The 25,592-nt window shown below is 41.7% G+C and overlaps 1 protein-coding gene across 2 annotated transcripts in view; it reads left to right on the top strand.

Moving 5' to 3' along the window:
- LOC122811291 (deoxyguanosine kinase, mitochondrial-like) overlaps positions 1-25,592 on the top strand; it is a 908,708-nt gene that overhangs the window by 798,656 nt on the left and 84,460 nt on the right. For both annotated transcript variants that reach the window (XM_044083040.1, XM_044083038.1), the window contains exon 6: positions 10,388-10,487. In XM_044083040.1, the coding sequence (XP_043938975.1) occupies positions 10,388-10,487 (100 nt within the window). The remainder of the gene's footprint in view (positions 1-10,387; positions 10,488-25,592) is intronic.

Genomic DNA, 25,592 nt, shown 5'->3' with positions numbered 1-25,592 from the left:
CCGTTCTTTCTTCCTTCCTCAGCCCAGGGTTATAGTGACCATGGACACTTTCCAGATTGGGGGGTTGGGCACTTCCTGGAAAAAACAGCCCAAGACACTTGATCCCCCAAAGAAGCCAACACACATATCAGTGTTCTGGAAATAAGAGCGGTGCTGTTAGCATTGCAGGCATTTTCAAGACTCTTTCCCTTTTGGGGAAATTGCGATCCAGACAGACAACGTTAGTAGATTGAAATGTCAACAAACAAGGGGAACCAGGTCTTACCCCTTGTGTTGAGAAGCTCTCAGAGTGTGGGACTGGACGATTTCTTCCACCCGCGTTTTGATAGCAATGCATATTACGGGGAAGTCCAACATAATAGCAGACAAACTGAGCAGGTCCCTTGTACTACGTCACGAGTGGTTTTTCAACAGGAAAACGACAGATATGATTTTCCATCAATAAGACCAGCCTTGCTGTGATCTTTTTGCATCTCCCCTAAACAGCAAGTGCAGCAGTTTCTTTGCCGTTATCCCTGAATGGCTTAGAGCATCCATAAACCTGAATCACTGAGGGATGCTATACTAAATGATTGGATCTGATTCCAGACCTCCTATCTCACCTGACAGGCATGATTCATTCAGATATCTCATACCTCAAGGTAATAATGTTGCTTCTCTAATTCCTTTAATAGCCAAACAGCTGATGCTCTCTTCCCCTGTCTGTTATGTACTTTTATCGTCCCATAAGGCTTCTACAAGAAAACTTTACAGAAGTAAATGGAAAAGGTTGTGTTCTGGGCACAGCAGAAACACATTGACCCCTTCTCAGCCCCTATACAAAGTGCTCTTGAATTTTTGGCAACATTTTTAATGAGGGAGCTATCTCCTCAACAATTAGAGTTCAGTTAGCAGCAGTCTCTAATTTTCACTAATTTTCATACTGGATTTGAGAATTCTTCCTTGACTTCATTTAAGCTTTGTAAATGCTTTTTGAGAGGCACCTTGCTGCTGAGACCTCCATAGATCCTGTTCCACCATGGGATTTAAATTTGGTGTTGCAGGCCTTAATTCATTCTCCCTTTGAACCAGCACATTACCTCTACTAGAAGAATTTCAGAACTTCAAGCATTGCCCTCTAAGCCTCTGTAGTTGATTTTTCATAAGGATAGAGAGGTGATGCCAGAATCCAATATTAACCAGTCCATTAATCTGGCAGTTTTCTTTCCTAAATTTGCAGACAAAGGTGAATATATGTTACATTTATTGGATATCCACAGACAATTACATTTTACCTACACAGAATGTAAGATATTGGAAAGAAGGATCGATTATTTGTGTCCATTGCAGATTCTAAATTGGGAAAGTCAGTTGCAAAGGTATCTTTAGCCAGATGGTTGATGATTGCATTTCATTTATTTACAACAAATTGGGTTTATCCTTACCAAGACCTCTGAGAGCTCATTCAACAAGGTCCATGGCAACTTCTTCAGTGTTCCTATCTAGGGCTTCCATGGGTGACATATGTGCAGCTGCAACTTGGCCAAACCCTGTACTTATTACAAACTAGATCTGGTCTTGAGGGGAAGAGCAGCCTTTGGCTAAACTGTGCTTAGGAATATCCTTATAGTCCACCCAGGAATTTAGGTAGCTGGGGACTCTGTCCGAACAGTTGAGGATAGAATGAAAATTGACAACATCAAATTTAGAAGTCATGTACTTACCATGACGTTTCATCTGTGGTGTTCATTTTCATTCTTCCTCAACTCCTCACCCACCAACCCCCAACCTTTTTTCACAATGAATTCTAGAAGAACTAGCGATTATAAGGACACCACTGTCCTTCTTCCTGAGCCCCAAATATGGCTTGTTCTATTAGGATTTTTATAGTAGTTCTTTCTACTTTATGCAAAACAGCAAAGAAGATCTGAGGTATGTTAGAGATTGGTGCATTATGGGTAAGGGAGGGACTCGAGAGCTTTGTGGTGGACACGAGCTATAGTAATGGCTGAGTCTGATCCGAGGATCGGATCCAAACCCAACAGTTGAGGAAGAATGAAAATGAACAACACAGATGGAACTTTATGGCAAGTGCATAAATTCTTTTTTCTTCACATCTGGCATCTATTCAATCCCTGCCAAACACTCTATGTGGCCGATCTCCCATGCCACGGAGGGTGTTTCCAAAGTGACTTGTTCAGGCATAACCATAGGTAGACATACCTGGATGTACCTGTGTGATTTTGCGGAGCCAGTCAAAACATCCTTCATTAGTGTACCCTTTGATGAATCTACTTTATTTGGCCTCAAGGGTGAAGACATACTCTCCAGGAGTCAACAAAATGGGAAAACCCTGTCCTCTGTAGGAATACAATTTTCAACCCATCAGAGAACCTTCTCCTGGAGCTAAAAAGATAATAGGAAGAGGTGGTGCCAAAAATCTCAGGGTTTTCCCCCAAGACTCCTATAGAGATAGATATTCTTGCGGCAGAGGGGATAACTCCAATGGCAGGCATTGCTCACATGGCAGGGGAGGCCTGCAAAACCAAAGCTTGAGAGGTGCTTTTTCTGAGAAGCCTTATCAGTGCTCCTGAAGGGCTGTCTGAGTGTTGTACAACTGAAGGCAGTTGGTGGAGGGGTGCTTGTCTGTGCACCGAGAAGCATGGACGTCCATCACCAAAGACATCCAGGTGCAGACAGTCATCACCAAAAGCTAGTATATTCCATGTTTCCATTATCCGCCTAAGATATCAAAGAAGATACCCAGTGTGCCACCCCATGAGAGAAAAGAGGCAGCACTAGAAACAGAAAAGCTTCTAACAAAAAGGTTCATCCAAGAGGTCCTACAAGACCAGCAAGAGTTCAGAACTTAGTTGAAATTCTTTTTGGTGACAAAGAAAATGGGGACTGCTGGCCAATATTGGACCTATCTCACTTGAACCATTTTGTCAAGCACTCTAAAGTCCAAATAGTCATGATTCAGTGTATTCTTCCTTTGTTGTGGAAGGACAATTAGATGTGCTCAATAGACCTCCAGAATGCATACTATCACATCAAAATAGACAGATAGTCCAGGAGATACCTTTGCTTCTGGCTGGGAGCCAGTCAGTTTCAGTTCAAAGGCCTGCTCTTTGGTCTCGCCACAGGCCCTGGGTGTTCACCAAGGGTATAGAAGTGGTTTGCAGCTCACCTTAGATTGCTGGGATTCCAGATGTTTCCTTACCTCTGCGACTGGCTCCTCAGTGCTCAGACCAGGCATCTTCTGACATGTGCCAGGGACTACCTGCTCTTCCTGTGTCTCCATCTGGGTATCCGAGTCAACTACAACAAATCTCCTCTCTCCTCTGCCCAAGTTCTGGTGCTCATCTGAATATGGTTTACCAAATTGCAAAACTGCCTCAATCCAGGCAGTCTATGTTACAGCATCAAGCAGTGCATCTGTCTTCTCTTCATTTAGCACCAGTCAGGCTGGTTCTGCAGCTTCTCGGTTCAATGATAGCCTCCATAATCCTTGTACCACTGGCAAGATTGTATATGAGGGTACTGCAGTGGACACTGGCAGTCCATTGGTCTGTGATACAACACCACATGAATTTTCCCATTTTAATCCATATGATTGCAAGGAGCATGTAACCTGGTAGATTAGTGCTTCATCCCTTTGTCCTACCCTTGCCCAAGGCCACAGTGGCCATGGATGCTTCCCAGTTGGGGTGAGGGGAGCACTATTTCGGACAGGCAGTTCAAGGTACAGGATCTTCCTTGGAGGCCAGTCTTCACATCAGTGTCCTAAAGTTGACAGCAGTCCTCCTAGCATCGCAGGTCTTTAAGGAATTTCTACAGAAATGACAAAAAACCATGAACTGCAAATTATTATATAAAACAACAAAAGCCAGTGAAAACACACACCAATTTATTGGGTACAAACTCAGTCTAGCGCTTTGGCTACAACAGCCTCGAAGGAGTAAAAACAATTGAATAAACCACACCTTAAATAACATTTAATACAAGCACCTGAACATTTCAATTAAATATTTAAATTAAAAATTTACAATTGCAATCCATATTTAAACCAGCAGAGGTCAGCGTTCCATTCTTAAGAATAAAAAGTTTCCTTATATAACAGTCTTCCTTTTATATCCAGACATGTAAAATATTTTTTTCTAAAATAGTGCCCCTTTGAGGTCATCTCTATGATATATAAAATGCATAGCAAGGGGACTCTCAGGTTTGACATTCCTAATGTTCCTTGCATGTTCCTCTAATCTGACCTTAAAAGGTCTTTTGCTTTCCCCTATATAAAATCGACTGCACTGACATTTCAGGGCATAAACAATACCCTCTGTGTAACAACAATATTTACCATTTGGCCTAAAAGGTAAACCATTAATTTGTTCAAAAGTTGTCACAGTATATTTTACAATGAGAGCATTCCTTTCACGTGAATGTTCCCCTCAGTATTGACTCTATGTGCTAACTACTATCTGGCTTAATAAACTTATTATGTACAATAATGTTTCTTATATTTCGTCCCCTCCTATAAGAAACCGTAGAGGTTTTACATGTACTATTTATAAATTCTTTACATTTCAATTAAAAAAAATGTAATAGTCTTTCGGCTTTTCCCGGCTAGGGGTCTCCACAGCGTAATTCCCGTCTGCTAATGATTGGCAGTGGATTTTTACGGTGCCGAGTTGCCAGCCCGACACCCAGCCTTCAATGAAGGCTCGCTGATTCACACACACACCTACCTGCGTGTCTTTAACGTCACTCGACCACGGGGAGGGCATGTAGACTCCACACAGAAGGCACTCCAGCCGAGAATCGAACGGGAGAACCTCTTGCTGTGTAAAAAAGTAGTAATGTCCATGAATACATCATAAGTGGTGACTATGCACACTTCTCTATGTGCATTCTCCCCACCTCCATTATGATCTCTGTACTTATTTTCCATAAACCCTTTACTTGACATCTGGGTTTCAGAATGTAATCTATCCAAAGACTTCCAAATGTTTTCTCTATCATAACCCCTTCTCAAAAACATATTAATAGTTTTCTCTAGCTCTTTCTCCAATTCCGTTCCATCATTACATAATCTACACATTCTTAATTAAATGGTATTTAAGGTGTGGTTTATTCAGTTGCTTTTATTCCTTTCAGGAATTTCTCCCTCTAGATATAATTGCCATACAGACATAGAGACAACATGTCAGTAATCTGGCATGCCAGCAAGCAGAGGGCGACACATTCCTTCTCTTATGTCAAGAGGCAATGACAGTGTGGGAATGGTGTTTTTTTTCTGGCTGCTTTTAGTTAGAAATGCACATTCTGGGGAACTCGCAACATTCTAGCAAACAAACTGAGCAGATCTGTTCTAGTGCCTCATAAGTGGTCTCTTAAACCTTCAGTGGCAGAACAGGTTTCATCACTGGGGCCAGCCATGCTGTGATCTCTTCTCTTTTTCCCACAACTTCAAGTGCACTGGGTATTTTGCCCTAATACCCCCAGAGGGAGGAGTCACCAAGTGATGTTCTGTTTCACAGTTGTTACCCTGTCTCCTTTATGTTTGCCCTCCTATTCCCCACTTATTGAAGTTCCTACAGAAGGCATGTCAATGGAAGAGCAAAGTGATCTTCATTGCCCCATTCTGACCTCAACAAGTATGGTTTGCCTTCTTTTGGTCTGTCCAGTTACTCTCTCCTTGAGTTCTGGATCTTTGTCCAGATCCTCTCTCACCTGTCCGGCTACCTCATCCAGACATACAAGCAGTTAAACTAACTCCATGGATTCTCCACTTCCTGTGATGACTAGACAGTCCAGGCTTTGTTCCCAGGTTTTGCACATCCTTACATCTTCCCAGAAGGATTCTACTAGGAATGTATATAAGAGCACAAAATAGGAAAGATTTTCTATTTGGGCCAATCAGGTACACCTGTCTGTATCCATTCTGGCTGTCCTAGATTTTCTGGATTCCATTTTCCATCGTGGAGTGAGTTATTCTACAATCATGGTACAATTGGCTGCAGTTTCAAATTTTCATTTCTTCTTGGCCTTTCTCAGACTCTGCAAAGCTTTCCTCAAAGGTACTTTTCTACCCAGACCACCTTTCAAGGATCACTCTCCTCCTTGGGATTTGACAGTACTACTTCAGGCCTTGACTCAGTTTCCCTTTGAACCCACAGCTAAAGCAGATTTGAAATTCTTGTCTTGGAAGACAATTTTTTTAGTCACTATTACATAAGCCAGGCAAGTATCTGAACTCCAGGCATTCTCTTGCCAGCCACCTTACCTTATCTTTCATAAAGATAGAGTTTCTCTTCACATTAACTCTAATGTAGCATCAGAATCTACTCATAACCAGTCCATTTTTTCCTGTAATCCCTAATGGAGGGGGAATATATGCTTAGAATGGGCGTGCCTTTGCTGAAGGTTGGGCGTCGAGCTGGCACCTCGGCACCCATAAAAAATTTTCTGCCAATCATTAGCAGACCAGAGTTCCGCTGTGGTGACTCCTAACTGGGAAAAGCCAAAAGAAGAACATAGAAAACTCAGATCTATTTCTGAGAACAAAAAAATCAGGAAATATTATCATTTGTTTATTTCCTTTTCAAAGGCTAAATTGGGGCACTCTGTGTCTAAAGTCACTTTAGCTAGGTGGCTCACTGGTTGTATTTCTCATGTTTATAATGAGAACATATCTCTATCCAGATCTTTTGTCCAGTGTCACCAAAAGCACATTCCACAAGATCCATTTCCACTCTGCCTTTTTATCAAGAACTTCTACAGATGACAGTTGTGCAGTTGCTACTTGGTCCATTGCCCGTATTTAAATTGCTCATTACAAGTTGAATATTTTTTCTTGGGACAGGGTAGAGTTTCATTCTGCCACACTCAAAAACATCCTTCCATGAAGACCACCCTGGGTTTTTACTGGCCGGGGACTCTCCCAATGGTTAAGGAACAGACAAAGAGGACAACATCACATCAGATACAAAATGTATGTACTCATCATAACAATGCACCTGTGTTATCTGTTTTTGTCCTTCCTCAACCTCTGTCCCTCCATTCTTCCTTCCATTTGTAGAAGGTACATATTCCTGGTATGACCTAGAGGTATGCCCTCTTGGTCTTTTCCTGATTAAGTTCCAGATACTTTTTCATTCCTGTTTCTAGAGTATTACTATTTGCAGATCTTTTTCTAAATACATTTCTTATTAATTACTACATCCAAAAATTAAGGGAGCAAACTCAGTCTGAGGTAATATGGGGATTGGTGGGATTATGGGTAAGGGGAGGAACTTGAGCTACGTATTCCGTGTCTGAGAAGCGTCTGAAGTCGGATCTGACCCCACAGACAACACAGATATGTTGTTATGGTGAGTACATAACTTTTGTTTATCCATGCTAACACATCTGTAACTACCTGTGCTCCTATTTACAGTAATTGTTGTCTGTTTCTTTTTATCTGCATTTTCCTTTTAGATGTGAAAAACAACTTTCATGCTTTCAGAAAACATTAATATTTAGTCTTAAATAAACCAGTGTTCTGGCTTTTTATTTCCCTGTAATCACCTTGTCTCCATGGAAACATGAGAAAAAATGTAGCCTCAGTTGCAGGCTGCTAAAGAGATCCTGCACATTTATTACTAAAGGAAAATTTTTCATTACGTTCAGTGTTCTCTTATTTACTTGTTTCCACTTAAAACTTGCTATTAGATTAAGCCTTGGGTCTTAATCCAGATATTCCTCTATGCAAAAGAGAAAACATATCAGCTCTACATGTATTATGATCTGTGTACTTTTACATCCCTTCCCCAGATTCAACAACCCAAGATTACAGCCTGTTAACTTAATATTGCTTTTGTCCAGCCTTTTTTCCTGCTTTTTAACATTGTAATGCCCACATTTCGTAATACTGAAAGAAAGGAAAGAAAGAAAAAAAGGCGTCTTTTTACTTTACTACCTTTGTCACATAAAGCAGTACATGTAAAAACTTTTCTGTATAAGTTGTAATTTAGAAAAAAGTTTTATTGAAGTACTTTTAAGAACAGAAACTATTTTACTTACTTTTTATCCCTTTTCTTTCCCTTAGCGTCCTTCCAAGCATTGATGACATGAAGTGAGGCAAAGGCTTTTCAACCCCCACAAGTTTAACAAAGTCAACAAAAGTACATTCTTTCCACTTTTTCTTGTACAGTCATATCTCATGTGATTGCTTTATAATGTCAGATTTATTCACTAATTTCCATCTTGCTAATCTTCTTCCTGTTCATCTCTGTCTCCCAACTCCAAACTCTAATTCAATTTTAAGGTACTCCTGATTTTTCCAGTCAGCTCCTGTGCTTTTTTCTGTGTCTCAAGCATTCTCCTTTGGAACATTGGAAAAGGTTTGACTAGTATTTTATTGTCAGAAGAATGGGAAGCAGAGTCCCCTTCTACTTGATGACACTTTTTGTTGAATAAACATCTGTGTTTCCTCCTTAGCCTGGTCTGCATCAAACATTACCTTGATTCTCCAGGAAAAGAGTACTCTGAAGACAGCTGGATACAGCAGTTTGACTCTCCCACCTGCTTCACAATATTCCCTGTTTGCTGGAATATATTTGCATCTCTTTTCCCTGATGTACAGTAAATAATAATTTTCTCACAGACACAGTACTATGTCCAACTTTTAATACTTTTCCCTTCTGCCACAGTTTTGGCAGGATCAACTCTTTCTGCTGGTAGGATTGCATCTTATAATACAGGTCTTGGATGCTTTCTCATGGCCAGGATTGGAGCATACACACAGTGTGCCCTTTCGATTAAGAAATTCTGTTGTGGCGTACCAGCCCAGTTGCTTAGCTGCCCCTTCTTCAAATGAATACATTCTGTTCCAGTTTTTCAGGTACATCAGAAAATCTCAGTTTTTCGTGTGAGTTATATCCGCTAATTCTACTGATTTTTGAAATCTCTCTTCTTGAACAGTTTTATACTCAGACAGCCTTTTCTTCATTTCAACCTCTGATATTTGCAGTTTTATCAGTTCATCTGAATATTTGTTTAAAACTTCTTCCATTTTTTCCCGTCTTTTGTTATTTGAGTTAATATAATCTTTCGTTTATTTTAATCAGCTCTGATATTTGACTTATTTTTCCTCTAGGCTATTGAAAGCGATGTCATGCACCAGAGCTGGAACTTGAACTGATTTTTGCCGAACAGCTGCAGGATTCTTCCCAGTCAGAATTTTTTTTTCACTTTTTCTAGTCGGTGTTCTTTCAGGATTTCTTCTTTGTTGGCATCCAGGCAGTATGCTTACTAGCTGGTAACTGAATTTTTCAAAAATGGCAGAGTTCCTGACCCTTATCTTTCAGTTTCTTTTTTCACATTGGAGAGCTGAAATTAAGGTGTTGATTAGTGTGCAGCCATCTTGGATTTCCATAATTCTAGAATTTTAGGCTTCCTTTAGCAGCTTGATTCTTTAGGACTTGACCTTCTGCTTTTTTTGTGTCTCTGAGTCTTACATTAGTTTCAGCTGATTTACCTCTTTTTTTCTGATTCTCTCCAGCAATTGCTTATTGCATGGAGACCGTCATAGAAGGATATAATAGGTATTGTGAAAGGTCATTATATCAGCTCATTTTAGAGGGATTTCTGCAAATTAAGTACTTTCTACCCTTCTGCTATCCCCTTTTACTTGGACATTTCAATTGTCTGCCATGTGGATGGATATCCCTGTAAGCCTAGCAGGTTTATCATTTTATAGCCTTGTTTTTTTCAAGTCTTACTGGTATTCCAGATTAGTTTTAATGGGTAGTTCTAATGGGGTCTGAACTGAAGAGGTAGGCTAGGCACACCTTTCTGGACCTGGTGAGAGATGTTACCATGTTCACCAGCTGACAATGATTGTGAACTCCCAACTGGTAGATGGATGCAAGAATAAATACATTTGTGGATGCTTATGGCATTAAGAGCAAGGAAATCCAGTTGTTTCCTACTTCAGAGGGACTTTTTGAAAATCTACTGATTTGGTGAGCACACTAATGGAGTCTTAGTTTTATTGATTGGTCCTATTCTTTCCTTCTCCATTCCTCTCTTGTCTGATTTAGTTCATAATTTAGTAAAACATAACTGAACACTTACCGAAAACTGACTATTTCGAGTGACATCTGGTGGCTTGTAGATGATGTGTGATTTTCTTATCTAGCAACTTTGTGTTCAGTAGTTGTGGCTTGGCATGAAACCAAATATTCCATGTTTTTTTTTTATCTTCATGTGCATTACTGCTGCTATTTGCAAATCTGTTCATTTAGCTTACTGGGAAGTTGCATCACTAACAGCTTTGTGCCTCATTTCTGTACTAGAACAGCATAACTTTAGAGATGAATGTGTAAATCACATCACTTTTCGGTTTGCCATTTATGTTTTCCAGTATTCATTTTGAACATATACAAAATATCCCTGTATTGGTACTGGATGTCAATAAAGAATTTGAAGACATTGCTGAAGAAGAAGAAAAACTTGTAAATCAGGTAAACCAAAAACATCTGAGTAAGTATTGCCTTGAAAGAATCAATGATAGTCCATTGAATAATATGTGTTCTGCAGAACTGGTTTTATTCTTTTTAATGGTACCTTTCTGATTGCTGTACTACTTTTTCATGGGATAGCAGTAGGTGTATGGATGCCACTAGGTGGCTTCTTTCCTTTTGGTTCTTATGTTGGCCCTGTGCCAGTAACAGCAGCAAACATATTGCTTCTCGTACCTCCATTACGTTAGAAGAATTTGTAGTTTGTTAAAACAGCTTTATTCAACTAATATGCACAGATTAGCAACTACAGTAAATACCCTGTGATAACTTCATGGTTTTGTGTGGTCCTGTAAGATACAAAACATTCGCAAGGTGGTTGAGGGTTTCCCTCACCCCCCAACCTTCATCCAAGTACATCTACAGAATTTATGAATTTACGTTATGCCCCCCCCCCCTTCAATTTAAGGGTATCCAGGATAACATTTTACTTAAGGGGGGGGGAGTGTCACTGTATCATTAAGGTGTAACAGTGAATTTACTGACAGAGCCGCAGTGTTCTGACCATTTTTTTTCATAACTATCCTGTTGCCTTTTAGGGCCTGTGATGGCATAAGTACTTAAATTCAGAGGCACAGGTCTCCCATAAAAGTAGCAGTGACACATGCCCTCTTCAGTTCTACTTGCCCTTAAGAAGCATTTGGTTAGCTGCAGTTTCTTTGAGTGTTACGTTGCAGTTATAAAGTCTGTCCCAACCGTCATTCATGTTTAAAACATTGCATATCTGATCATAAGAGCTTTTATGGAAGAATTTTTGTCAGCAGAGTTTGTCTTCAGAATCTGTCAGTAGTTGTCCTTGCATTTCTTAGAGATCCCTAAAGATTTTTATGCACAGTATTTATTTTGTTTGGAACCAGACCATAACACTCAAGTCAGGAACTTTGTTTAAATTTAGTAGATGTAAGAGGCTGAAGGTATTTTTCTTATGCAACTGAAATTTCAAAAAAAAAAAAAAAGTATAAGAAGGAAAGAAGGTTTTTGCAGGACTCTGGCTGTTTCTAAAAAGAAAAAGATGGCTGGAGAAATGTCTAAATAATGTAGTAGAAAATGAGTCTTGTGACTGAAGAGCATTAAAAATTAAGTGCTATACATCATCCATAGAAGAGATGGTGGCCCCTTTGATGACTTCCAACCTGAGAACTGAAGATTCACTTTTAAAAGTGCATGAAAAGTAGCCTTCAGCACTGGTAACGACTGCACATAAAGTGTTACAGCTCCAATCTACACCTGTGTCTGTAGTCAAAGCCACAAATATATACTGTACAGGTATTTGAGCTCTTCAGACAAAAAGGGATTTAGCATGCATCATTCTAGGAGCACCAAAAAGGGTTTCTAGGCCAACACTTTAAAGGAGGTAATCTCAGGGGCATTGACTTTAGAAAGCAGCACTATCCAACCTATATTTCTCCAGTTGTTTGATTGTAAATAGATCCAATATAGATCTGTTTATCTGTCTCAACTTGTGGGTATATGAAATCTGACTGGATCAAATTTTGGAAATTTTCAGTCTTTGGATCCAAGGCTCACTCTTTTACACTTCCCCTAACCCCCTCTGCTATCACAATTCCCCAAATCACATTTGCTACTTAAAGTAGTAAGATGCAATCTTGACTTTGATTTCTCATGTGGTGTTCCGTTATTTTCTCTTTCAGTTTAAAGCTACAGTTTTGTCTTCATTTGTTTTTGAGTTAGAGTAGTCTGTGCCAGGATGCTGTACTACCTTTCCTATTGGAATTTCACTGTGCATTGTGTTCTTCCTTCCCTTTTTTATCTTTCTCTGCCCTTCCATTAAGAAAAATACTTTACTTGGCTTTCAGCATTGTAAAAGTTATTTATATCTATGCATAGTAGATTAGGCTTTTGGCCCAGATGATATACCAATGGAAGCATGGAGGTGCTTAGGAGAAATGGCATTGGAATTTCTAACTAGATTGTTTAATGAAATTTTGGAAAGTCAGAGGATGCCTGAGGAGTGGAGAAAAAGTGTTTTGGTACCTATCTTTAAGAATAAGGGTGATGTGCAGAGCTGCACTAACTACAGAAGGATAAAACTGATTAGTCACAGCTTGAAGTTATGGGAAAGAGGAGTGGAAGCAAGGTTAAGAAGGGAGGTGATGATTAGTGATCATCAGTATGGTTTCATGCCAGGAAAGAGCACTACAGATGCAATGTTTGCTCTGAGAGTGTTGTTGGAGAAATACAGAGAAGGTCAGAAGGAGTTGCATTGTGTCTTTGTAGACTTGGAGAAAGCATATGACAGGGTGCCTAGAGAAGAGTTGTGGTATTGTATGAGGAAGTCGGGAGTGGCAGTGAAGTACGTAAGAGTGGTACAGGATATGTACGAGGGTAGTGTGACAGTGGTGAGGACTGCAGTGGGAGTGACAGATCGTTTAAGGTGGAGGTGGGATTACATCAAGGATCAGCTCTGAGTCCTTTCTTATTTGCAGTGGTGATGGACAGGTTGACAGATGAGATCAGACAGGAGGCCCCGTGGACTATGATGTTTGCAGATGACATTGTGATCTGTAGTGAGAGTAGGAATCAGGTTGAGGAGACTCTGGAGAGGTGGAGATATGCTCTAGAGAGCAGAGGAATGAAGGTCAGCAGGGCTAAGACAGAATATATGTATGTAAATGAGAGGGAGGGTAGAGGAATGGTGAGGATGCAGGGAGTAGAGTTGGTAAAGGTGGACGGGTTTAAGTACTTGGGATCAACAATTCAGAGTAATGGTGAATGTGGAAGAGAGGTGAAGAAGAGAGTACAGGCAGGGTGGAATGGGTGGAGAAGAGTGTCAGGAGTGATTTGTGACAGACGGGTACCAGTAAGAGTGAAAGGGAAGGTCTACAAGAGGGTAGTGAGACCAGCTATGTTATATGGGTTGGAGACAGTGGCATTGACAAAAAGGCAGGAGTCAGAGCTGGATGTGGCAGAGTTAAAGATGTTAAGATTTGCACTCGGTGTGACTAGGATGGATAGGATTAGGAATCAATATATTAGAGGGTCAGCTCATGTTGGACAGTTTAGAGACAAAGCAAGAGAGACGAGATTGCGTTGGTTTGGACATGTGCTGAGGAGGGATGATGGGTATATTGGGAAAAAGATGCTAAGGATGGAGCTGCCAGGTAAGAGGATTAGAGGAAGGCCTAAGATAAGGTTTATGGACGTGGTGAGAGAGGACATGCAGGCGGTTGGTGTGACAGAGCAAGATGCAGAGGATAGGAAGAAATGGAAAGAGATGATCCGCTGTGGCGACCCCTAACAGGAAAAGCCGAAAGAGAATGATGATAATGATAGTAGATTAGGCTTTTTGGCTGCAAGTTCAAGACATTTGTCTGCATGGCAGTTTATAGTTTAAAGTTTTATATCTTGCTGTGTAGTTATTTTGTGACATGGCTGAAAAGACTAGTTTTAAAAAAATGCTCTGCCTGCAGGCCTAAAATCCCTCCCCACGATTTGCATACTAAATATGTCCACTGCTTGGAGACTTCTCATTTAAAGGTAGGCTGTGACATTTGCTCATCCTTTAGGCCACAGGCCCTTTTTGATCACCTTCCAAAGTTAGTTTTTAAAAGCCTTCTCCCTGCCACTGTGAGAAAATCAGCCACTGCCTCTGGAGAAGTCTCCTTTGGGGACATTCTTGAATTTCTTAAACAGAGTTGGAGGGTTGCTGGTATACTGCCCTTCCCAGGAGGAGTTTGTGAGTCCTTTGGAGTTGGGCCATTTATAGACCTGGTGTCCCATTGTGTGTGGAAGGAGCCAGACATGTTGAAGCTTATTCCCTGAAAACCTGACAGGATTTTGGTCCTTCTCCATAATAGGTCACACTGGAGCAAGTGACCTGCACTAGACGCCATTGTGGTAGCAGCAGCCACAATAAAATAATTCTCTGAGGAGATTTCTTCTGCTCATCCCCCAAACAAAGGAGTCTTGATTCCTGAACTGATTTGGAAAGTGTGCTTACGCATTAGCTGTGTTTGCTTTGTGTGAGCTGAATTATTTTGTCCATTTAGCAAGGTTTTAGTGGAGTTTAGCCAAAGAACTGTCCAAATCTCTCTCAGGTTCCATGACAGAAAAATCCTGCAAAACACTAGATTCACAGCTGGCAACCATTCAGTAAATCACAAATGTGTTCATGCACTTGTTGTCCAGTGCAGCATGTGGCACATCTAGAACAGCAGGGATTCACATTTCCATAAACCAACATGCCTGGATGCATCTCTGTGATTTTTGCAGAGAACTTCAAAATATCTTTTTTGAATGACTCTTTTGATGGGTCCATCTTGTTTGGGACCAAGGTTAAGGACACACTCACCAAGAGTGAACAAGATGGCAAAACACTGTTTGCTGTCTGCATTTGTTTTCCACTCCACAAAGGTCCTTTTCTCAGAATTAAAAGTGTATGAAGTGATTATGGTTTTAAAAGACTCTGGGTTTTGCACAGGACACTCCTGGAGTCAGATCTTCCCCTAGGTGCGGGGAGGGCAATAACAATGGAAGTCACCCTAATGGCAGAGGTCCATTCTTAGTCATCAGGTGCACTTTCCAGTCAAACACACAGATATTTGCAGACAACATATTCAGAGGTGGCTAAAATTTTCTCTGGTTTCTTTAGGCCATCATTTCATTCTTCCTCCCCCCAGGAGTCTTAGTAACAATGGATGCATCCATTCTGAGGTGTGTGTGGCGCATTTTGAAGAGAAGCCACCCAAGGCATGTGGTCTCTAGCAGAGACTAATCTTCACATCAATATTATTGGAGATGAGGGCAGTTGTCTTAGTACTACAGGCCTTCCAGGACTCTTTTCCCACAGATGTGATTGCCATCAAGGCCAACAACATGTTTGTAGTCTGGTACATCAACAAAGGGGGAGGAACTGACTCGTATCCATTGTATGAGGAAGCTATGAGGGTTTGGCAGTGGGCAGAGTTTTCCCAGCGCTTTCTCATTCCAATGTGTATCCCAAGAAAGTCCAGTATACTAGTGAACAAGTTGAACGACTCAATCCTTCTGCCCCATGAGTGGTCCCTCAATCAGATAGTGGCTATTATGATCTTCAGCAGCTGGGACTAACCTTGCTTGACCTGTTTGTGACCATCTGTAACACCATATGCAGCACTTTCTTTGCTCTTATTCCTCAAGAGGGGCAATCCCTGATGGACCCTTTGGTCCACACTTGGTCTCCTTTATGATTATCCCCCTACCCCACTTATAACCATATTTCTCCATTTGGCATGCAGTAAGATGAAAGTAATTCTCACTGCTCCTTTTTGGCCTCAACAAATATGGTTCTCCTTTTCTGTCATATTAGACTCTGCTGACTATATTAGCAAGTTTAAAAAAATGATGGTAACACATCAAGATTATTTAGTAATAGTTGATATCCTCAGTCTATATACAGTCATTCCCATTTATTTTTGTCTTATTTGGTTTAGAGAATATTTGCATGAAAACTGAACATTTAGTGATAGAAAAGTTGACTTTATCACTTTATGTTTGGAGGTAGTTTTGAAACACAACTACTTAATTTTTAATAAGAATTTTTACAAGTAAATTTAAGGGATGGCCATGAGGGCTGTAATGGGCCCCAGTTTTGCTAATAATTTTGTTGGCACACTGGAAAGACTTGTATGTTTGCAACAGTGTTTTTCTTCATCTTTTTGAAAATGTATGTGTGTGTTATTGATAACATGCTTTTTATATGGAGTGATTAGAGTAATTTGCTAGTAAGTTTTCAGGAATATTTGAATAAAACTAAATCCCTGAATTTTACTTTCACTATAAATAGTTCCAGTATAATATTTTTGAATGTTACACTTGAGAAATGTCTGTTAAATGGTAAGTTATTTACCACAGTTACAAGGAAAGCTGTTTCCAGTAATAGCTACTTACGTTATGGTAGCCTGCACCCCACCTACATAAAAGCATAACGTAGTAAGAGGGTCAGATGGTGAGAATTAGTAGGCTAACCACAAATGATTATGATTTTGAAAGAGAAATGGTCAGTGAAAATAGAACAGAATATTTAAAGAAAGTAGAAGCCCTGTAAGTGTCATTGAAGATATGGCCAATGACACAGAAAAGGGAAGAAAACCAGTATAAACCATTGATTGACCAGGAGGAAAAAGATGCTAATCCTTCTGTGGTGTTTGGACATTCTGTTTTTACTTAAAGATTTAAGCTATACATGCCGAAAGGGTTATTACCTTGACTAATATGTTTTAAGAGCCATGAATTGTTCAGCATATATGACTGGTGCAGCGGCTAGCTTTATCGCATCACAGCAAGATGTTTCCTAGTTCAGTTCTTGGCTGGGGTGCTTTCTGTTTGGAGTATGCATGTCCTACCTGTGTTCATGTGGGTTTCCTCAAGGTGTTCTTTTTTCCTTCCAAAATCCAAAGACATGCAGTAGGTTGGATTGGATACTCTAAATTGGTTATAGATGCGAGTGTGTGATGCGAAAGAAATACAGCTGTAGGGCTAACCACTTGGCGGTGTAAACCTTGGTTTAGATGGCTTTCACTATTGAAGTGACACCCTGTCCCCATGTGCAGAAATGGGAAAAGGGGGTTGTGGATGGATGGATAACCCACCAAATCTCTGTGTTAAGCTAATAACAGGAGAATATGCATACTTCACCAAAGAAAGAGAGAGACAAAGGAAAGCTGGAAAAATGTACGTGCTTCTGACAAAGTAGGACTGTACATGATAAAATATGCTAATGATGCAGTAGGGTGCCGCATCCACAGCATCTGTCCCTGGGTTGGCTGTAAACTTAGGTAGTGAAGACTCTGCTCCTAAATTCTCTGTGATCATATGCATGCTTTTTAGCAAACCAAGCCAGCTGGTCTAGCAAGAAGGGAATACGAGAACAGCACTCAAGTATTTGTTCCACATACCCAATCCTTAGCTGTCCAGGGTTTGCTTTTTTTTTTTTTAATAGGTAGCAGTAACATGGACTTCTTCAAATATTAAAGAATGTTAGAAATAAACCCAGCTTTTTAGTACAAAGGAATAAAGCCCCAACTACAACCTAGATGACTTGAGTTTGAATAGCAGTTCATGTGCTTTAAGAGCTGGACAGGGCATGCCTGTGCTGGGGAAGAAAGATGATACTCCTGCTCAAGCCAGCATGCTTCTGTGTAAGTAGAGGCTTGCACTGTGCCAATGACCATAGTAATAGAGGGGTTGTGCTTGATGGTCATTAGCAATGATGGTAGCCATCAAGGGTGGGCAGGTATGTGTCAACACATAAACATAAAGGGAGAAGTATAGGGTGACCTCCCTGGTGGCATAAGTGTATGTCTGCCACCAGGAGGTGAGTGTAGGGCCAAAAAACAAACGCCATCTTTGCTTGGTAGGAAAAAACTCACAGAGGAAAGAAAGACAAAAAGAATGTCGAAATCAAGCATGTGATTCTTAGAGGCTGTAGTTCCAGAACTGAATTCATAAAGGAAAGCATTCTTTGTTGGTTGTTGGCATACCCCTTATAATTTATAAGTAGTGATGATATTGTTTCCTTAAACTCCTGTTCACTATCAACATGCAAAGGGTACTTAATCTTCATAGAAGTGACAACTGTTTCCATCTCCTATATTGATGTGAAGGTAAAAACTCAGTAGGCATTAACAGTTTTGAAACAGCATTCTTTAAGATCATTGTGGGTAGTGTTACAGTATGGTGATAAATCTACCAACAGTGAAGTATGAGATCCTGTTAGCTTTGCAGAGAAGCAGTGTTAATATGGCTGCTGGCAAATTAGTACAATTTTTCTCTTTGGCTGTCTGTCTCCCAGGACAAGTGTTAATATGGCTGTTGACAAATTAGTACAATTTTTCTCTTTGGCTGTCTGTCTCCCAGGACAACAAAATATGTCAGTGGATTACTTCTGCAGGCAGATGTCTCTGGCTTAAGAATGGTAACCAAATACCCCAATCTTTCATCAAATTATGAATCTTTGGGTCATGCCAAATGTTGACTTGTTAGAAATCAGGATGCATGATTTCCAAAATTTGTTTTCTAATTCATCACACAAAAACTTTGCTTTTGCACTTATGTAAGCCGTTTTTGTGTTTCACTGTTGTAGGCTACACACTCAAGTGTGCTAGCCTGTTTAAAGCATTTACAGTGTTTCCTGTTAAGTTACTGTTGTTCTGTTGAAAAATAAAACAAAAAAAACAAACAAAAAAAAAATCCTTGTTTCCCGCCTTTTCTGAACTAGAGTAGTCCAGATTTCAGGTTTTACAGAATCCTGGACTGTGATATAAGTTCCTGTGTTGCTCATATCCTTACTTGGATAGGAGGAAGCTTCTCTGTTCACCAGTGAGAGTGGGGAGCATTGAGCAGCCATCTGTCCCTGGAGGAGTGGTCTCAGCCCAGCAACTAGTAGCTTATTGGCCGTTTTGGGCTAATTCCTCCCTCTTTGAAGCTCCCTGCCTTAAAACCCGCATTTGCGCATGGCGCAGCACCGTTTAAGCAGTTTTATAGTATTCCCGGCTCCACAAAGTCTGCTCTTCAAATTTTCCCTTAGAACTAGTCAAACTCTCAAAGCAAGCACTCAACCTTCCTTGTACAGCCCAGCACTTGCTCAAACTTCTCAAGTAAGCACTAACAAACTATAGCACTACACTACCTTATACTATTTAGAAGTACAAGGCTCCCTATTCGTCCCTTCTGGGCAATCAATAAACCAGTTCTGTAAACTATTCAGGCATGTCCAAAGGGCAGTTTCAGGTATACTCCCCAGTCCAACTGGTGAATCTGGGAATCTTGAGGCAATGTTACAATTGCCTTATGTACACAGACAACCCTCTCCTCCTCCCAACAGACTCAAGTGTATGTGAGAGATGCAAATATACAGCCAAACTGGAGGCTGAACTCTCTCAACCCAAGACTGGCACAGTCAGTCAGGAGGAGAAGGAAACCACTCGCACCACACAACCAGTCTCACATAGACCAATCGTATCAGCAAACAAGACACATAAACACACAAAAACATACTCGGAGGCTCTAAATAAAAATTTGCCAAAACAGCAGAGACCTCCAAAGCAGACATCCAAGCAACTGCTACCCCACAACAATATTCACGTTTCACATACTTCACAAAGTCAGTGTGCCACACAGTCTCAGCCCTTAAGGCTAAATAACACACCAAATACACTAGTAATAGGAGACTATTGTCAGGCACACTGATGTTCCGCTCACCAGACTGAATAAGGAGAAGGTCACTATAAGCTGCCTGTCAGGTGCCAGGATCCGCCACATAACACAAGCACTCAGGTCACTCCAAAGCAAGTACAAATATGACTCTGTCATTGTCCATGTTGGTGTGAATGACCTGAGACTTGCCTCCCTGGACTACATGAAAAGAGACCTAGAGGAGTTCTCTGATCATGTAGCCCAGGCCGATATGACCCTGACCCTTAGTAGCATCTTGCCCTCAACAAGAATGCCACAGTATAAAGACAAAATGATCAGTTTTAACAATTGGCTAAGCTATTAGTGTCATTCAAAGGGGATCCAGTGTCTGCCAGCCTGGGATGACATGCTGGACAAGCCATGTTGCTTCGCTAGGGACGGCTTGCACCTGTCACCCTTAGGCTTTCGAATACTGGCTAAGGCTCTTGCCACCCCCATAGTGCCTTTTTTAGGCAAGGCTCAAAAGACAAACCCACCTCCATAGACAGCACAGGAAACAAAAAACTAAGGGTAATGCTACTCAGTGCCAGAAGTCTAAACGTCAAGATGCACGCACTCGAGGCTCTCCTCAGTATGGAGAATATCGATACCTGTGCAGTAACAGAAACCTGGTTCAAGGCTCCAGAGAGCACACCAGCACTACCAGGATACAACTCATACCATGCTTTTCGGCCCCAGAACTTGGACCGAAATACAAAAGGCGGGGGAGTATCCATTTTCGTCAAGGATACCCACACCTCCAGGTTAGTGGCACTGCACGAGGCATCGGAGACCATCCATGTGCAACTAACAGTGGGTAAAACTTCTTTTCAGTTTGTAGCTTGCTACAGATTACCCACCTTGTCTCAGCACCCCCAATCGGCATTCCTGAGAACATTGGAGAATATGAAGGTCTCACTAAACACCATGATATTGGATGATTTCAACTACCCAAACATTGACTGGGAAAATTACTCAAGTCCCAACTCCTTTGCCCAATGGTTCCTGGAGTTTATAAACTTAAACGCCATGGAACAACTGGTCACCACTCCCACAAGAGGGGACAACATATTGGACCTGGTCATCACCAACATGGGGGCTCAATGTTCCATACCAGAGGTAAACCCCTCGTTGGTAAGATCAGACCATAAACCACAAGCCAAAAAGGAACTAGACCAAAAAGACAAATCCAGGCAGAAGCCGAAGCAGAAACCAAGGTGTAAAAATGTTTAATCCAAATGTAAAATTTTCGAAAAGTACAACCAAGACAAAACAATTCAGTTGAGTGCGCTTTCACTCTACTATTGCAGAGCTTCCTCGCGCTCAACTGAATTGTTTTGTCTTGGTTGTACCTTTCGAAAATGTTACATTTGGATTAAACATTTTTACACCTTGGTTTCTGCTTCGGCTTCTGCCTGGATTTGTCTTTCAGATCAGACCATAAACTAATCACACTGGACATCCACATCCTGACCCCACCCCCAACCAAAGAAACCACTGTGAAAAATTTTTCAAAAGCAAACTTCACACTTCTCAAGACCGAGGTGGAAAGCCTCAAAGCCCCTGGGCTAATGGAAAATGCTGCCAGACTGCAGAATCCTTTACAAATGCATTCTATGAGCACCTACAGGAATGCATGGATCGAGCCATCCCAAGTAAAACCAAGACTGACTCATTCCAAAAACAGGAGACCAGTCTGGTGGACCCTGGCCATAAATAAGCTATACAACAGAAGGAGGAAACTATTTTATGATAGAGCAAAATCCCAAAAAGGGAGGGCATCCCTGATCAGTACTAGCAAGAAGTTACGATCCCTCATAAAATCATCAAAGGCCAGCTTTGAAAGAAAAATCGCCAAAGACTCTAAAGATAATCACAAGGCCTTCTTTAGCTATGTCAAGAATCTAGGTGGAAACTCTCAGATCTGCTCTAAGCTGGTGCAAAATGGCAAAAAATACACTGAACCCACTGACATTGCCAATATCCTGGCAGACAGGTTCAATGCAAACTTTATCCCCCCCTTCCCCCCCAAAAGGGCCAGTGTCTATCCCAGAAGAATGTAGTCTCCCAGACATCACAGACACACAGGTGAAAGCAGCCCTCTCCAAAGCAAAAAACGCAGCATCAATGTGACCGTATGGTGTCCCAGGCTGCGTCTTACATGAGCTCCAAAAAGAACTGAGCCCTCACATAATGTCACTGTTCAAACTCAGCCTTACTACAGGATATTTACCCAAGGAATGGCGTACAGCAACAGTTATCCCGCTCCACAAAGGTGGCGCCACAACGGATCCCGGGAACTATCGCCCTATAAGCCTGACTAGCCTGGTCTGCAAAGCTATGGAGCGCATCATCATGGATCTCATAAACAAAGACATTGGGAACCTCCAGACACTGGACCCTACCCAATTTGGCTTTGTTAAAGGCAGATCTTGCCTCTTAAACCTAGGTGACTTCTTTGAAACAGTTACCAAGGCCATAGATGAGGGAAAGGTAGTCCACACAGCCTACCTGGGCCTCGCAAAGGCCTTCGACACAATACCCCACTCTGGCATTATAAATATGCTTACCAGCTTGAATATCACCCCTATGTCACGAGATGGGTTGCAAACTGGCTCAGGGATAGAACCCACATGGTCAGAGTTGTGGGTACCATGTCCGACTCCAAACCGGTTACAAGTGGTGTCCCACAGGGATCAGTCCTGGGACCCCTTTTGTTCGGTATATACTTCTCTGAGGTACAGGCAAGCACAGGAGGACTGTGGCTGACCAAGTTCGCAGATGATTGCAAACTGGGAGCCATAATCTACTCTCCGGCTGACACAAGCATCCTCCAGAAAGGTCTTATGGAGATGGATACCTGGTGTCAGAAGCATGGCCTCAAGCTAAATGCCAAACAGTGCATAGTCATCCCCTTTGGGTAAAACAATGTGCCCACAAACTACCACATAGGTGGTAATCCACTAAGTACGGAAGATGTAATTAGGGATCTGGGGACCCAAGTAGATAGTAATCTCTCCTTTGATAATCACATTGCCAAAGTGGTTAGAAAAACCTTCTGTATAGACCACCTAATCACGAAAGGGTTCACATCTAGATCAAGAGAGGTCATTGTGCCCTTCTGCTCATCGCTCATCAGGCCCGTAATTGAGTACAGTGCCCCACTTGGGATGTACCTTACCCGACACCTGCAACAGCTAGAGAGACCCCAAAAGTACCTCACCAAGAGGATTGTGGGCCTCAAACAGATGCCCTATGCAGCTCGACTAAAGAAACTCCAGCTCTACTCAGTTACTTACCGCCTACCCAGAGACGATCTCTGCCTGACGTACAAGGCCATGTCTAACCCGGAATTAATGGACATGCTCCACCTCAAGAAATCCAAATCCCTTAGAGCTACACGCTCCAGGGATGTAAACCTCAGCACAACAATAAATAGGACATGTTGGAGGGATAGATTCATATCCTAGAGGCTTCCCTCACTCTGGAATACAATCCCAATCCATGTTAGGCAGAGCCCCTCACTAACCCTCTTCAAAAGAAATCTTGTTGAGTGGATGGGAAATCGTAAAGTTACACCTGAGATCACTTCTATGGCCCTGCCGGACAGAGGCTAAGGAATCTAATCTAAAAGGGAGGCGAAAGTCAACACATTCCGGCTAGGCTTATAAATGCCCTAGGGCAGATAGCCTAGTATGAACCTATGAAATTAGAAGCTGGATGTTTTCTCATTTCTTTAACTTCAAGACTTAGTGTATGCCTTCCCTCCAGGTCTGCTTATTCATAGAGTATTTCTAAAAGCAAACCTTGACAGAGTCAGACTGATTCTAATAGTTCCTACTTGGCCAAGACAGATGTAGCTTTCTGCATTTATGCTGGTTAGCACCCTTTCAGCCTTTTCATTTGCATGGTCTAAGCATCATTGCCACAATTGCAAGGTGAAGTCCTTCATCACATTCTACATCTCTCACTCCTTCAGCTTGGATATGAATTTCTTCCAGTTTGGTATTCTCAAGCGTACTGAAAATCCAGAGTGAAACTAAAAGATGTACTTTCAGAAAGGCATTCATTCAGAAGCAGAAAGGATTTTCAGAATGAGCAACAAAACAGAGATTAAACTTGATTTCTTTTTAGTTTCATAAACCAGTTCTGGTGGCATAGAGGAATAAAGCCCTGACAATGGCACAGACCGTCTGAGTTCAGTCAGTGGCTCAGACATCTGACAGAGCTGGCACAGGAAGATGGGTATGACAAGCTCTAGTGGTTTCTTTCTCCCTGGAGCATTCCGCTATTGAAGTGGTAGAGAGAGCTTCCTCATCTAGAGATCAGATGGCTCCTCCCCCCTCAGATCTCCCTTCTGGTTCTCAGATGTCTTTATGTTGTGAGCCTCAGCATTCTACTGCACAGGGGCAGCCAGCCCAAAGTCTCCAGATGACCCTGCAGGGCATAGTTATCTCTTCTGATACATATCTGGAGCACCCCACCAAAAAGGTCCCTAGGAGGAGAAAGTGTAAGAAGAGGCACTTGCACTACCCCCAGGAGTCAGTCATGGAAGATACAGATTTCAATGAAGGAGAAGGGTCCCCAAGATCACCACCTGATGGCGTCTCCTTTGGAGACATTTTAGAAATACTGAATCAATGGGGTGGTTGGTCCTCCCCACAACCCTTCTCAAGAGGAATTGGTATTTCTGAAGGCTTTTGGTGCTGGCCCATCTACCTCCTGACTAACTCTGCTGCTGATGAGCTCATTCATTTGATCTCTCAGCAGGCATGAATGGAACCAGATTCTGTAGAACTGTTCCCCAAGAGACCAGATATGATCCTGGCACCATCTAAAGGAAGGGAATTTTAGACTAGAGTAGTACTGGTAGATGCTATGGTCATGCTGGCAGCCACTAAAAAAGAACTCACAGAACAGAGTTTGTCTGTCCATCCCCCTAACAAGGTGTCTTTGGCAATGAACAGATTTGGGAAGAGAGTGTATGCATCAGCATCCTTTGCAATCAGGTCCCTGAAGTACTTGGCGCACTTCACCAGATTGCAGAGGGATTTGATCAAGGAGCTCTGAAAAACCCTCTTGGAGACTAGTAAAGCTGAGGCATGTTGCTACACAGCTGACCACCCTTCAGTCCATTTTGAATTCATCTATAAGGCTGATTTACCATGCAGCTTGAGGGATCCTCAAGAGCAGCAGGTTCATACATTTCCATTAGAAGGCATGCCTGGATGCGCCTGTGTGATTTTGTGGAGCACTTTAAGTCATCCTTTGTCAGTACTTCTTTTGTTGGAAGTTTATTATTTGGCCCCAAGTTTAAAGACACACACTGCAGATGCAAGAAAGATGGGAAGACTGTCTGCTGTTGGTGTATGTTTTTCAACTCCATAAAGAACCTTTTCCAGGAATCAGCGAGGTGGTTGAAGGATGTGGTTCAGAAATCACAGGGTCCTTTCCAGGATACACATGGAGAAAGTTCTCCTCGAGGCAGTGCGGGGAACTCCAACAGAAGTCGCCAACAAGGCAGAGGAGGCCTGCAGAACCAAGGGTCCAGAGATTCTTTCTCTGACAAGACCTATTAGCACTTCTGAAAGAAGGCCCAATTGTCCTCCTCTGGAGGCAGTTGGGGGTCACTTAACCCTGCACCAGAGATCCTGGCTAAACATAACAAAAGATACTTGATTGCAGATGTCCAGAGGCTGTGTAATTCTCTTTTCCCTACCACTGCCATTAAAGAACAAAATTCCCAATGATCCACCAAGTCAGAGGAAAACCGATGCTTTGGAAATACAAAAGCTGTTGGAAAAAAGAATCATGCAAGAGGTTCCCCCAGACAAGAAAGGATCCAGAACTTACTCAAGATTCTTTTTAGTGCCA

This window comes from Protopterus annectens, chromosome 9.part0 (assembly GCF_019279795.1).
Source record: "Protopterus annectens isolate FY-2018-M chromosome 9.part0, PAN1.0, whole genome shotgun sequence".
NCBI classification, from domain to species: Eukaryota; Metazoa; Chordata; order Ceratodontiformes; family Protopteridae; genus Protopterus; species Protopterus annectens.
The sequence above is the reverse complement of the archived record's forward strand: the minus strand, read 5'-3'. Positions and strand labels throughout refer to the sequence as shown.